This window comes from Cyprinodon tularosa, unplaced genomic scaffold, assembly GCF_016077235.1.
Source record: "Cyprinodon tularosa strain WSP-4 unplaced genomic scaffold, ASM1607723v1 ctg37, whole genome shotgun sequence".
In the NCBI taxonomy this organism is placed as follows: domain Eukaryota; kingdom Metazoa; phylum Chordata; class Actinopteri; order Cyprinodontiformes; family Cyprinodontidae; genus Cyprinodon; species Cyprinodon tularosa.
The window spans coordinates 4,003,167-4,019,033 of NW_024039085.1; the positions used below are offsets into that span (position 1 = coordinate 4,003,167).

Sequence of the window (15,867 nt, forward strand, 5' to 3'; positions counted from 1 at the left end):
GACAAACTCTTGACGATTGAGCCTATTTTACTATAGTTTTAGCAATTATAAAGTAGTGGATGGATAACTCTGCACACCGCATCACTTAAAATCAATTATATACTCATATATGAGAAATCACTTATAAATAATTTCCATGGCTCAGTGGCTCTGTTGATCATGGTCCTCTAATTAGTATAGCTCACAATCCTAAACCAAGTGGGGAGTTTCAACATTTTCATACACAACTTTTTTTTAATACACATTGTATTGAATTGTGCACTTAATGTTCTGCATATGTTTTGTCTTTATCTATACAATGTAAAACAGAATTAAACTTAGATGCGGCGTAAAACAGTTCAACGAAAGCAACAAAAAATTTATCTTAAAGAATCATGAACACCCCCATAACCAGTCCAGGTGGTATCTCCCAAACGTTTGCGCTTCAGGCTGGTTAAACGGGCACAAATGCAAGGTGGGATACCAAACAGCAGACAGCTCGTTTTGTCTTAATCATTACTTTGGTTAAAGTTTTTTTTCCCCTTAAAAAATAGCTTTAAATGAGAAAAACTACGTTCGCCTTTAACAGTAAGTAATCACTGATTATCTTTTCAAAAAGCAGTGCTGCATACTTTTTATAAACAGTTTTCTCTGATTTGTGTTTAGTTGCTCCAACAGTTATATGATTAAATAACTTTCCGGGATGAAAGTAGCCTCATGCCGCCTTAAATTAAAACATGTTTTATTACTTTTTTAATTTAGTTGAGTAACTTTGTATGCCTGTCAGCTCAGATACCAAGGCGCTCCTCTTAGCTGGAAATCAGGCTCTCTATTGTTTTAAGGTGGGATGAATGTACATGGTGTTCCCCTATTTATGCAAATTCCTCCTTTACTTCTTTCTAATGGGGGGGTATTCATCAGAGCACACAGGTGATGTTGTTTTTGTCCTGGCCTGCATAGTGCTCAGAGGTCAGGATTATAACAGTCTTGGAGGGGAATTAAAGCATACAGATGGCAGCTCTCATGTGATGCAAGGTCTGACCCTTGTCAGCTTTCAGGGAGATGTTTGGACTTGTTTTATTGTGCCTCTGCACGGAGAGAGGGCAAACCTGAGCTTTGGTAAGGATTACATCTGTTCTCAGAGACCTTTTGACCTAGTTTGCCTTGTTTTTTTTAGAAATCTGCTACCAATGAGTTAAAAAAATTCAACCTATGGAGTTCAGAAACTTCTCTACATTTGCATCCTAGAATCCTTATTTTTAACACTTGGGTCATTATATAAACTGCATTGATTTCACTTAATCAAAAGGTGTTATTCTGTCTATTTCTATGCTGGAGATGGATTATGTGTATGACTTTCTAGTGTAAATGTAGAGGTTTGTCTGTTTTAAGGTTAATGCTACTGGAATTTCAGGTTTTTTTTAAATGTCTGTTTGTGCTGACACCCAGTCACCAGCCTGGCCGTGTTTAAACTTGTTCATAAATGATATTCAGTTGGACCCTGTAAGCCAAGAAAACTTGCTTTGGTAGTTCACACAACTTGTTTTGCACACTGCTAACACCTCTTTTTAATGTTTCCTTTTTCCCCTCATAGCTTATCTTGTCTTGTATCTTTCCAGAAACTTAACTCAAGGTACTTAAGTGTCAAACAGACATATAAATAAATAAAAAGATAATTATACCAAGGCTGAACTTTGGAAGCACTAGCTCTGTGGTTAATAAATATATATATATATATATATATATATATATATATAAAGCATAATCATTGGTACAGACAGGCTCCAGATTGGGTAGGGTTTTTCTAGATCCCTTTAGTTTTGTTTATGGTGTTTTTTGTTTTGGTCAGAGTTGGGTTTAAGAGGATCAGAGTCGGAGCGAAGCAATAATTAACCTGATTAAATGATTCTTAGACTTACCAGTTGGGGATTTATGTTGCCATAATGAGGCGAGATACTGGAACCCTGGTTGCTCTGCCTTTACCACTTCTGATTTTATGTTGAGCATAACACAAATGAAAGAGTTGTTCCAATAAGTAGGGACAAAGGACCAGTAGAAAGATATAATGCCATATTTACAAGGGAACTTGTATATTTCTTTTAGCAGTATATTTTTAATGCATGTATTATTGTTTTTTGTTTTTTTTAAACATAACTCCTGAGATTTGTTGACTCGCATGTTTAATTCCAGTTTGCATTGGATTAATTTCTATTTAATTTGGTAAAGCAAAGAAAGTTTGTTGCTATTTTGCGATTTTCGCAAGTAGTTGGAAACAATCTGCATATATTTTGTTTTGGTGCTGAATTTGTATTTTATTTTTTAAGTATTTACAGCTTTTTCATTTGTTTGGGGTTTGTTTTTCCATAATTTCATTTCTGTTTTTTTTTTTACAACTCCCTAAAAGTGTTTGTTTATAATTGAAATGCACTTTAAAGAATAATTATACAGAGATGAATGTTTTCGAGGCTTCATCCCATTTGTCATGATGGTTTTTATTTTACGGCTAATGAAAACACCCAGCGTTCTGATTAGAATATCACATCAGTCCAACAAGATGACAGCTCTTCAATACAGAAATGTCATCTTTATTTAAAAGCCATTTTTAAGTAATGTTTAATCTGACAAAACAGGCTAATTTGAATGCATGTTCTGCATTCTGTGGATTCTTCTATCTGCATTTCATGTCATATGGGAAGTAAAACATGCAAAGTTTAATGCATTATGTTTTAAGCCCAGTTTTATATTTTTTTAAATTATCAAAGCACAGACTACTTTATAATGAGCACAGAACATGACATGTTGCAGAACGAGCACATTAGCTCACATTTAAGTTAATCATTTCCTCAGTTGATCTGCTTTCAAGAACATCTCTATTGTTGCACCAAATGTTTCTGATGTTATTTTTTTTCTTATAGATGCAATATGGATGAACTGGACTTGAACACATAATAAAGAAAGTGAAAGAAGCTGGGGAAAAGTGAAAAATTCTTGTGGACACTTGTCACGAATATTTCTTTTTTTGTCAACATGTCGTCTCCCACAAAGAGTGAGAGAACGGTTTGTGTTCTCCTTCCCAACAAAAGCCAGCTGGATGTCACTATTGGGGTAGGTGTTTAATGAGAATCAAACCCTCCAAAGACTCTTAGTATCACATCTAGCACGGTGGTGTTTGCTGTTTTTGTCATCATAAAGTGATAAGCATTGGCTGCTAAGATTAAAATGTACATTTATAATGAAAAAGTTTAATAGAAGCTGCTGACTTTTAACAGAAAGGCAAGAATATCTTCCACAACTGCGAAAATAGAATACTGATTATTGTAAAAATAAAAAGTAATAATATTCTCAGCTTGCTGTATATATTTAATCAAACATGGGAAATAAATACCCACTAAATACAGTAAATCCTTTTCTTATCAACAAAAAGCTGTATATCAAATTATTTGGAGCCAATCTTTTTGCACTTTCATTGGAACAACCTATGAGACACAATAACTGCTGTGTTGGTGCATTTTCTCACTGATCACCTGTTAATTTATTCAAAAATAATTCAATAAAATTAATCCTGACTGTGACTTCAGGAGGCTGCATGAATATCTAGAGAGGGTTCTAAGGTTCATCTAAAACCTGAGGATGTTTCCTCAGGTTTTAGATGAACTCAGCTGAATAATGACCTGCCTTTGTTTTTATGATGTCTTGAAAGTTTCAGCCTCCTGCTTTTGTGAACCTTGAAATGCTTGTATATAATTATATATAAGGGCTGCAAATAACAATTATTTTGCAAATAGTTAATCTGTTGAAATATTTTTTCCGATTAATAATCGGATACCAAAAGGTTCATTAAAAAAGACTATTACCAAATTAAACCAGGTGGAACAAAACTTTTCCACGTGAGGAGCTCTGGATAGAACATATTGACAGACGAAAATGTTTTTATCTTAAATTGAAAATGTTCATATTTTCTAAACATTTTTGGTATAGTTACTCCTCTAAGTGGGACTCTCTGTCAGCCAAAGGCATGTTTTACAGTCTCTATACTCAAGTTAACGATTAATCGATTATTAAATTAGTTGATGAATATTTCAATTATCTATTAATACCAATTAATTGTTTCAGCCCTAATAAATACATATATATATATATTGAGTTTTTATTTGAAAAGGGCTCTATGAACAAATCTTTATTCATCATAATTAGTATGCATGGTGTGTAATGAGTCGACCCTTTTTACAGTTTTGATCTTTTTAGATTAAGTCATAGAAGACAGCTGTTAAAGTAATATAACGTAATATAATTTGATTGGGGAGGAGTGAAGTTGGAGTTATTTTCCTAATACCTATAAAATCAATTGTGTAAGCCTATCTCACTTTACTCCTGTAAGGCCACCACACCCACCACGCTGTTAGCCAAAAGAAGGACACTCGGAAAACAAAGTGTTCAGATGAAAAACTGTTTTCAGTTCAGTGCTTGTAACCTGGTGCTGATTGGACAAGGCTTACATATTTTTTCAAGCTTTGTCCAGATGCCATTAATAATAATCAAATAGTTTTACTGATTTTCATCTTCAAACATCCCATAGAGAACAAAATAGTAGCTTTCAAAATACGCACAACAAAAACAAGTCAATAATGCAGCAAAATGGTGTACAGACAGATCCTACTACTATAGTAGTTCGCAAAAAAATTACCACACTGCTGCATCATAAATGGTCTTCAGTCTTATGTGTGTAGGTGTTAAAATATTGAAGAAAATAGAATGTGAAACACAGATTGAAACAAAAAATATTTTTGCTGAAAGGATAATATAAATTTTAAACTGTAATTGCACAAACTATATTTTCTGATCTTGCAAATAGTTCCAAGCCAGGGTTGCCCTACAGTATATTTTATGTCTAATTTTATTTTATTTTTTTGCACCCAGAACATTTTCAAACTGCCTTATTTAACTTTAACCTGCAAAGGAAAGGTATAAGGGCCTTTCTATTAGTCTTCTAAACTTTACTGACAGTTTTAGCAACAGGTGGGAGTGGGGCAGAAAATGGACAGGCACAGAACCACCTTTAAAAGGCTGTAACTGAGGGCATAGTGTGAAGGCATTTATTTCACATCTTGAATGTGCATTAAATAAGAAATCCTTTGTTTGTTTTCTAATTTTTTAGTTAAAGTCTACAGGACAGGAGGTTTTAAACCAAGTTGGGGAGCTTCTTGGAATTAAAGAGCTCGACTACTTTGGCCTCACTGTGCTGAGAGGTAAGTTTCCTAGTTAACACTTAACTCCCTGCAATAGCATACGCATAACAGAAGCCTGATGAAATATGATGATTAACATCCTGATTTGAGTCCTTCTTATACTGTATGACAGTGATTTGCTGCAGCAGCGGTTGTTTATGTAACGTCAGAAACGACCTTTTCGCAATTAAACCGTTTTGTTCAAACAAATACCTTTCTGCCCTGCGATTGCGTAATCTAAAGTGTAATCCGGTTTAGCCGCAGACCAAAGTCCCGAACTTTCTGTTTCCAGCGTCCCTGTTTTACAAACGCGTGGAAATGCCTCGGTAATCTTTTGTGGCTCACCACTTTAACAAACACTCTTTTGTTTTTGCGGTGTTGGTTCAGCGATCACCCGGGCCTGGATTCCTGCAATATTAACTTCATTAATCCTGGAATGCACGCTTGCATTCCTCTGCCTCACTGAGGAGGATGGGTTGATGATGGGAAGGGGGGAGTGGGGGGGCGCTTGTCGTGACACAGGCCGCCTTATTCAGCTGTTACTCAAAAGGCCTCGATGAGGGAGTTGGAGTGAGTCAGGGTGGAAATGAGGAGATGGGAGATTAAATGAGTAACTTGTGAAATAACCTGATGAGCGTGTTTTGGCAGCACACAGTTACAACAACTGAAAATGATATGGTCCAAGCCATGAGTCATAGAACCCGGATCATAAATCACTGCTTTGGTTGTTGAAGTAAATTCACTCCAATATGTCAAATCCAAATCTGGTCTTCTATCACCCTAACTCTCAATTATCTGGTCAGCTTTATTATTGTTTTCTTTACGTTTTTCTTCTAATTTTTCATTTTTCCATCTCCATACTAGATAACGAACACATATTTTTAGACATGGAAGAAAAACTGATCAAGTACTTTTCTAAGGAGTGGAGGCAAGATTCTGGAAAGGTAAGAAAGCTCATATCTGAAATAAACAATCACTCTGGATCTAGACTGACAGGACAGGCAGGGACTAGAGGGATCCGTTTAAAAGGAAAGCTATTAATTCAAGCGCTTTCCGGGATGAAAAAACATCCTTAATGTATAAATTCATGATGGGATCACTGTTAGCATGAGCTAGAATGTGCTTTTTTTGGCCTGAGAGAAACATGGTGATGGCAGTATCATGCTGTGGGAAAGCTTTCCTTCTGCAGAAAGAGGGAGGCTGGTCAGATTTGAGAGGTTGGATGGAGTTAAAAACAGGGCAATGCTGTTATAAACAAAGGATGAGGTTCACCTTCTAACCTCAGTCATATATAAAACACATATCAGGTATTTTAATTCATTTTCTATCTATATAATAGATTAGTAAAAAATATAGAACTTGACAAAATGGAAAAAAAAATGTCTTGCATTTTTATGCATTGTAGATATTATTATTTTCCAATAAGCGTGTAAACAAACAGATAATAATCAGTTTCTTTTTTCCACAGGGTTCACTAAAGAGACCATTTCCTTTTCTTCTCTGCCTTAAAGTGCAGTACTATGTTGAAAATGGAAGACTATTTAGGTATGTTTTACAAAAATGTTAATGATTTAACCATTCAACAGAAGCTTTTCCTTTATTTTCTATGAGCTGTTTTTCCATTGTGAATTTCTGGAGCGGCTCTTTTTGTTTTTCCGGTACCAGTGAGAGAAAGGCGCGGCATCTCTACTACTCTGACCTGCGGGAGCGAGTCCTGCGCTCTGAGTGTCGTCAGCAGGAGGAGGTGTACTTCCAGCTGGCAGGTTACGCTCTGCAGGCTGACCTCGGTGACTGCCCGATGCAGAGGGAGGGTATGGAGGTCGCTGCTTATTTTGAACCCAAGAACTACTTTCCTCCATGGGTAGGTGGTACTACATGCCAGAAGCTCTTAGAACCCCAGAGCACTTGTAGTTTACAATCTATACATTTGAATCTTAGTAGTGATTTCCACATGGTTGATAAAACCCTGGAAATTTTTTTTTTTATGATTTAGCTACATAATTTAATGTTTTGTTGGCATTTTATGTGATAAACTAACACAAAAAGTGGAGTAATTATTTAAAATGAAAATCAACGCACTGTGGCAGATTTATATGAATGGGGGAGCTCTGAATCATTTTGCCTGGCACTGTAGGTCAGCTACCTCACATGCATTTACCACTTGCAGATTATAGCTAAGCGAGGAGTCAAGTACCTTCTCTGCCACGGGCCCAAGGTTCACCAGGAGCTATGGGGCATGTCCACTCGTGATGCCATCTTCTGCTTCATCAGAGACTCGTGCCAACTAGAGGATGTGCCCGTCATATTCTACAGGCTGCAAAAGGTCAGGACACTTTATGATGTTTAAAGGTTTCATTTCAAAATTCTCAATATGATTCGAAAGTGTTTAACTTGATGTGATCATTGTACAAATCTAGGCAAGTTTGGAAAAGAATATTCTTATTCATTACTGTAAATATAATAATCAGAATATTTAGAAGAAATAAAGGGCTTTGTGTTCATTTTTATTACGTTTTCTCTTAAATGTCTTTAAGAACTTTAGAGAAATCTAGAAATGAGTCTGAGGTAGAAAATGTCAATAAATCCAGTCTGACTGAAGAGTAAAAGAAACCATGCAGTGACGTGACCCCTTATCTTTTCCAACATGTAATCCTCCATATTCAGAGCAACTTATCTACCGAGTCATTTTCTGAAACCGGGCCCATTTATTGTGTAATGTACTATAGTTTGAATTGCGTTGTTAGCATCAGCTCCCCTTCTCTCCGTGACCCGGTGAGGAGGTTGAGCTGTCAAGGGGTTATCTTATCAGAGCCGCTCAGATGCCTGTCTGACATCTCATCATTCTTTTCTTCAGGACAAAAAGGAGGAGAGAGGAACCGCGCTGCTTGGTCTCACCCTGCGAGGAATGCAGGTTTATCAAGTGAGTGTTATTAATGCCCAGTTTGTACATCGATGAATATGTACACAGAGTGGGATTCTGTGTTGGCTCAAAGATATTTGCCTTTGTAAGCGTGGTCCTAATAAACCCACTGACTAGCTGTGTGAGGAATGTGTGGGATGGCCACTAAGCAGACCGTTAAGAGATAACTGCCTGCCGTGCCTGTCAGTTGTTTGATCTGTCCATCAGGGGCCGGGTGGGGGTGGGGGGGGATTAGCACACCAGGCCTGACTGATTTTTTTAAAGCTAACAGACCGTGAGATATCTCCAGAAGCTCTTGGTCTTTATCAAGTCCAGATGGCCCCTCAAAGACAATAACTTCTTGATCACTCACTCTGAAAACCATTGAAACGGCCTCCTTATAGCCCTCATCCAACAAGCTGTTAACTAAATGTGTGTTTTGTCTTCATAGGAGGTGAACAACATACGACAGCTGCTGTATGACTTCCCTTGGTCAAATGTCGGCCGTCTAACTTTCCTGGTACAGCTTCTTGTTTCAATTCCCTCTTAAGATTAAGAAAACTGTTGGTAATTATTTAATGGCCATTAGCAATTTATATTACCTTGCCTCATTCAGGGAAAGAAATTTGAGATCCAGCCAGATGGCTTGCCATCAGCCAGGAAGCTGGTTTACTACACCGGCTCGTCGTTCCGTTCTCGACACCTCCTCTTGCACCTGAGCAGCAGCCATCAGGTCTACCTCACCCTGCAGCCGGCTCTCAAGCACCTGCGGCAGCTGGAGGAAAGCAAAGGTAAGAGAAGAATGAAAAATAACGATTCACACTGTTTAGTAGAGCTAATGTAAAATCTTCAGTATTTAGGACCTCTACACTCTGAACTGTATTCAGCACAGGACAGTTTCCATCTCTCATGATCTATCAGCTTCGTTTCTGGTTCCTAGCTGTCAATCAACTGCCAAATTTTCCTTAATGTGACCAAACCCAAATTTTTATAGAAACATGAAAAAGGGAAAAAAAGACGATGGTCTAGGTAAGCCTAAACACTTCTAGGGAAATATGGTTTACCTGAAAAGAACACATAAGCTGTCGTCCAAATAAAATGAGAGGAATTAAAGGAACAGAGACAAAGCTGATGGGATAGGTTGATGAAGTTGACATGTAATTTAATATCTATCAATAATTATATCGTATTAAATTGCATAGATAAAGTTTTATCTGTTGTGTGCTTCTCTGAGGTTGGTTTGTGGAAAGTTAAGATGTCGTGGAAGTTGGGTCAGAGGATCCAGATGATGATGAATATGATGGAGGAGAGGAAAACACACTTTTAAACAGTAGATAAATGTCTAGTAGAACCTGAGACAGTGTGAGTGCTCATCCAGCTGGTTGGTAGAAAAAAGTGTATAAAAAAAGAGTATAAAAACATTGGAGTTGTACATATTTAGATTGTATACATTAGGGATAGGCCTTTTTAATGATAGTTAGATATTACCCTTCTGGATCAGTTATACTGCCTTTATATCTAAAGTTGATCCTTCTCTTCGTAAAATAAGCCCCGCCTCTTGGTTTGGAATACCACTTGGTTAAATGTAAGGTTGATGATCTGCGTGCTCACCTGGACCAAGTTATTATTAAGATATTATTTCCAATTTCATGTACATTGCAACATGAAAACGATAATTAATATAATTAATAGTTAGTTATCACTAACAAAGAATGAGGTACGAACAAACTTTTTATTCTATCCTACTTCCTTTCTGTGTTTGTTTGATGCAGAGATACTTTGTTAGTAAAAAGTGAAAAATCCAGCCAATGGGGAGATGCAAATATAAATATTGCAATGATTTGGATGTTTACTTTAAAGTAACCATATGCTACTGAACTTCGTCTAGAATCTACTTGGTGTTTATGGATTATGCTTCCTGTAGCAGCTGTAATGGTAATGCCCTGACTCCAGAACAGCTGTTCTTTGACATAAACCTGTCATCTATGAACCAAGGTGTGTTTCCTCCACTGAGCTTTTTCCTCACAGGAAGGGAAACATGCCAAGCATCACTTTTGGAAGCTGATCATTCTTTCTGTAGTTTGTAACATACTGTTCCCTTCCATAGCCTTTGAATCATTCATCACTCACAATTTAAAGCTGAAGGAAGTCTTGCATGATGGCCTGTTAGTGCATCTTCTGTGGGATCAGGAATGCAGTAGAAAACAAGGTTATCCCCAATGCTGCTTGCCTGAATATCCAGTTTGGTCTCTTCCATGTTCATGTTGTCATTGGAGGCTATCAATTAGGGCTGCCACAACGAATCGATAAAATCGATAAAAATCGACTTTTAAAAGCTTTGGCAACGAATTTAATCATCGATTAGTTGTGTCGCGCGATTAATGCGTCATCCGCCGCCGCCGTCATACCGGGGAAGAAAAAAAAATATGGCGGAGCGAGTCAGCGCCGCAGTTGCAGTGTTGCCAACTCAGCGACTTTTCAGACCCCTCCGGCGACTATTTTTTTAAAAGGCGACTAGCGACAAATCTGGCGACATATTTACGGTGTCACTGGCGGCTTTTGGAGACTCTTACGTGAAAGCATGTATCGTTCCTACTCTTGTCCTCAAGCGGCAGCTGCTGCCGTGGGGCGCCTCCCCCATCCCAACGCCTTTCTCCCTCTCCCACAGGAATCCCTCTCAGCGCTGCAGTCCGAGCCGCAGGATTTTAGTGAGGAGTTTACCCTCAGCGTCCAGACTGCAAATGAAGCGCGCATGCCCCGGGATTGACGGCGCAAATTGATCACAATAATTAAAATAGCCTGCGCTTTGTAAAGTGAAAAAACTCGTAACATGCAACTTTTGTAAAAAACAAATGAACATGGCACGGAAGCACCACTGTTATGACGCAGCACCTGAAAAGAAAACACGTTGGAGCCTTCAATGGCAGTGAAGAGAGCTGATCAGCAGGATGAGTAACCATGTTTGTTTCATTTTAAAGTGGGGAAACGTAAGTTAGTTTCTCAGGTAGCTCATCTGATGCTTTCCTTAGCTTGTTAGTAGGTTACAGACAGTGATAAGGTTGGCTACTTATTTTACTTTTAATTTCATTTGAATTAGCTTAAGCAGCGTTTATATTTACTTTATAAATAAATTAATTTGCAAATTATGAGGGCAAGGCTTTTAAAGTTTAAATCTTCTGGCAAAGATAAAGTAAAGAAGATCCTGCAATTTATGGAAGTAAAGCAGAATAAAATCCAGCAAGATCAGTAATATGTCAATTAATTATATGCCACATTCCCATGTAAATATCTGTCTTTGGAGGATGTGTTTTTTAGCACCCCTAGTTCTCTCATTTTTATTCCAAATACAATTTATAATTTGAATCACAGGGCTATTTTTATCTCTATGGTTCAGTATTTTCTCAAGTTGCAACTTTAACTGCTATACTTTCCTGTCTTAAAAGGCAGAACTCTTCTAGTCTAAAAAAAACTCATTTGTTGAAATGGGGGGGCCTATTGTTTGAACCCCTTAGGGGCTTTTAAAAACAAAAATGTCTCTTTTTGCGCTTTATGAAACAAAGTACCCTATATTTTGTGGATGTACAGCTGCATTTCTCATGTAGGTTTGCGTAGTTTTAAAACAAACATTTATTTTTCATATTGCACCAGTACAGTTAATGAGAAACCTGTACTTGTGTGCTTGTTTGTTCTGTCTAAAATGTTTATTTTGAAATAAAGAGGTTAATATAAAAAAAAATATTTTGTGTCCGATTCATCGATTAATCGAAAAAATAATCGGCCGATTCATCGATTTTCAAAATAATCGTTAGTTGCAGCCCTACTATCAATCTTTTGGTGGCTGTCTTCTAGCGATTTCCAGGTTTTGGTATTCATTGTGCAAAATGTCTGAGTCAGTCTTTGCTCAAGGCTTTTAAGGTTCTGCTTGATTCTAGATCAGTGTTTGATGAGGTGGCGGTACTGGTGGAATATTCAGACAGTCCCTTTTTGATGTTGGGATGACCTCCAGAATATTTTTTTTTTTTTTTTTTAACATACAGATATATTTTTTCCATCAAGACTCTTCTGTGTAGCTCTGCATTAGCTTCCCTATGCAGGTGGTTATCGGTGAGGAAAATGACTCAATAGTTAATATTTTAGATTGCATTTGATATTCAGCATGTTTTTACCTGTGATGGGTCATTGTCAGTGCACAGCCTTGTTACTTACACCCTCGCCAGGTCTTAGAACCTCCGTCTCCTTGGTCCCGGTCTCATGCCTGTACTTTCTAGGTTAATGAGAAATTAAATGCAGAGGGCAGCAGTTTCTTCTTTACCGGCTTTATCTAAAGAAGTTACAGCGCTAAATGTACAGTAGAAGCTCTGACCCTGAAGGAAACCAATGAAAATGTAGTAAGTCACAGCAATAGCTAGTTCATTCAATAAGAGTTTTAATTCAAACACAGGAGATCTCTGTGGAAAAGAGTATTAACTTGTCAACTTGTAGGTCACCTGATGGACCCCACCAGGAAAGTTCACAGCATGACAGAAATGCATCACTGCAAAAAAAATTTTATCCAAATAGTTGCAATTTTTCTTGAAATGAGGAGGTAAGACACTTTGCCAATGGAACAAGACAATTTCTATTTAAAATAAGATAAAATGACTGCATTGTCTTATTTCAGGTGCATATTATCTAATATTATCATTTAAAGCTTAAAATTGCTCATTCCATTGGCAAATCATCTTCTTTACCTGCTCAAATTGAGGGTTAATGCATCTAATTTAAAATATTTTTACTGATTTCTAGATTGTTTTTGCTGTGCTGGTCAGGTGACACTTTTGTGAAGAAAAAGAAAAAATTGCTTTATAGTCACTAAAGTCCATTAATGCAGATATTGCTAACTGGAGAGCAGTAGTATGAAGAAGTGAGGGAAAGTGTTCAGCATGATTTCCAAAGTATAACCGCACAGCAAGCCACCCGAACTATACTGTAGGGGTTAGCAGAAAATGTTTCAATCCTAGTCTTTAACTAGGAAACAACCCTTATAGGGTTACATAAGGTATTTAAGGTGACTTTTTTTAATATGTCAATTGTCTTAATCTTCAGAAAAGAAGCGCTACAGAGAGTCCTACATCAGTGATGACCTTGATATGGACCCACCGGGCAGTGAAAGCAGCCCTGGTCTGTCTCGACGCTCCACCGGCAGCTCGGGTATTGAAGCAGATGCACGCCAGCACAGCATCTGCACAGAGGTGACCTCCATGGGCGAAGATGGTCCACAGCAGGTAGAGAAGTATTTGAGCTCAACTACCAGCCACTACAGCTCCATGACCTCGGAGTCTGACACGGACAGTAAGGAACAAAGAGATGAGCAGCAGGGTCAACAGGAGGGAGGTGAGGATCTTTTCTTTCTAACCCGAAATGCTTAAAATGTTTGAACATGGATTTACATCCTTTTTTTTTGTCACACTGGAATACATCAAATCAGATGGATTTCGTTAGTGAAATCTGAATGCAGTTTTTATATGGATGTGTTCTTTATGTTGGGAGGGAAACTATCCAGATGCACGTTGGCCTCATGTGCTCCTTAAATGTTAAAAAAGGTCCTTCTCATTATGGCTAAATACCAACTTAATCATCAATATTCAAAGCGCAGTGCTGTTTTTTCTGAATATTTGTCTACAATTTTTCTTTGCCTTAAAAACAAAAAGTTGTTAAAAACATTTCTCCATGTAGGTTTAAATGTACTAACTTGATGTTTTCCATTTTGTAGAGCCCAGTGCTGGTAGTCCAGAGGAACTTCTTGTGGATGATTCTTACGAAATGTTCCGGTTGGCCGATCTTCTCGAAGGAGTGTCTGTGGATTTTCCAAAACGTTCTGCTAAGACTCCATCAGCAGGTACTGTTCAGATCCAACATTTGTAAACAGCTTTTATTCTGAAATTTGGTTTGCTTTAATTTCTGTCAAAATTGACCAATAAAATCATGTGGGCTCCACAGACAACCAAAGGCACCCGCCACAGGCTGTTCAGGATGCTATATTGCCTAACAACAAAAAGGTAAAACAGGTAAAGCTTCTGGCCTAAATGATCTTTCCGTCGAGATATGTTTCGTTATCTTAACCCCTTTCTTCTCCTTCTTTAACATGGATCCAGAAGTCCAGACCACACACTTCTACAGATAACCACAGCCACAGCCTAGACGATGTCCGTCATTGTCCCCCTTCTGCACCCATTGGGATGGCCTGGCCAACTGAACCGGCCCTAAGCTACACCTTTGGGCACCCAGACGTCCCACCAAACACAAGGACTTTGCTAGGTCCCAGTTATTACCCTGATCTGCACTGCCGAGCCAAGCCCTCCTTCTCTGGCCAAAGGCCTGCTAACCGCCTGGACACTTTGAGCGATGAACAGTATGTGGAAGTTATACTCTGAGAGCCCCGCTGAGCAAAACATCCAAAAGGTTTCCTTTATTTAGAGGCAGCAAAACATGAAGCATTCAATCTACTGTAAGTCTGTTTAGTGTCGCAAGGATTTTTTTTTATTGGTGGGAAATTATGGCAATTCTATTTTAAAGCTGTAACTCCAACAATGGAAACTAAAATGGTGACATTTCTGCAAATTAAATGACCATATTTATTTGTACTGTATATTTTGTAGATATTGCCCTTGTTTTATGAGCATACATTTAAATTCCACTGATTAAAAAGATATATTTTTTTATTGTCTTTTGTAAAGACCACCAAATGAACTTTTTTTTCTTTAAAAACAGTTTTTTTTTGTTTTGTTTTTTTACGATGTGTAATTCTGTATGTTTTTTCCTTTTTATAATTTCTTTAAACCTAATCCATGTATTCCAGTTATACATTTAACATTTAATGGGATGTAACTCACTCTCATGGCTTGTGGTCTATTATTGTAGTCGAATTTTATATTATTTTTGTAACTTGTATTTTTTTATCCTTTTATAATGTTTTGCTTTTTATGTGATTTTTGTCATGATTTTAATCTTCCACAACTATTATCTACTGCTGTGGGGGCAAAAAATTTAATTTCACAGATGGCAGTTTATTCGTCCAAAGGTTCTCCAGGCTACACTGTTCTCTCTATCTGCTTTAATTATAAGACAAATGTATTATTTGTTAAGCCGATTTCTGTAACCAGTAAGTTTGCGATAGATCTGCAGCATTATTGTGTTAAATACCTTCCCGCCCCCTGAAAGACAAAAAAGCCTTTGTCAATTTTTTTTCCCTCTGTACCATGGCACAGCATTGGTTATTTGTACAAAGTGAAGTGCTTAGCTAATATGAGCCACTTAAAAATATTTACCTATTAAATACACAGGTTAACTCAAAGCCAAATGTTGATGGAAAACTGTTTTAAATTCCAACATTTTATGCCTTACGTTGTTAAAAGCACTGCTTTTATTTTTGGATATATTTGAAAATAAATTCCTTATCATTTGATTTCTGTGTTTCTGTTTAATGCAGTTGAAGTCGACAGGAATTTTAAAAAAGGTTTTTATTTTTTTTCTCAAAGCATGCACTCCCTTCTTGCCCACTCCCTTTCTGCCCATAAAGGAATTATTATACAGTTGCAGGTTATACAGATATAGTCATGGAGAAAAATAATGAGACCAACAGTATTTTTTGTCAAATGTTTTTACAATAAATCCTGGAAAAAAAAATTGCAGTTTTTCACCCTTTTTGCAGAGTTAAGTAAAATCAATTAGAAATCATAAGGACATTGATTTTTAATGAAAAAAGTATAAAAATTTATATACATT

The 15,867-nt window shown here is 37.3% G+C and overlaps 1 protein-coding gene across 1 annotated transcript; it reads left to right on the forward strand.

Moving 5' to 3' along the window:
• The first annotated feature begins 428 nt into the window (after positions 1-428).
• On the forward strand, positions 429-15,547 carry zgc:172136 (uncharacterized protein LOC566376 homolog). Its single transcript, XM_038296456.1, has 14 exons — positions 429-567; positions 2,895-3,084; positions 5,135-5,225; positions 6,069-6,148; positions 6,673-6,749; positions 6,870-7,065; positions 7,372-7,527; positions 8,059-8,124; positions 8,555-8,623; positions 8,720-8,894; positions 13,189-13,476; positions 13,856-13,981; positions 14,083-14,150; positions 14,238-15,547. The coding sequence occupies exons 2-14, from the start codon at positions 3,007-3,009 to the stop codon at positions 14,514-14,516; spliced, it is 1,749 nt and encodes a 582-aa protein (XP_038152384.1). The 5' UTR covers positions 429-567; positions 2,895-3,006; the 3' UTR covers positions 14,517-15,547.
• The last annotated feature ends 320 nt before the right edge of the window (positions 15,548-15,867 follow it).

Coding starts and splice junctions, on each gene's coding strand:
- zgc:172136 (XM_038296456.1), top strand. CDS start 3,007: ATGTCGTCTCCCACAAAGAGTGAGAGAACGGTTTGTGTTCTCCTTCCC. Junction 8,125..8,554: donor GAGGAATGCAGGTTTATCAA/GTGAGTGTTATT, acceptor TTGTCTTCATAG/GAGGTGAACAACATACGACA. Junction 13,477..13,855: donor GCAGGGTCAACAGGAGGGAG/GTGAGGATCTTT, acceptor TCCATTTTGTAG/AGCCCAGTGCTGGTAGTCCA.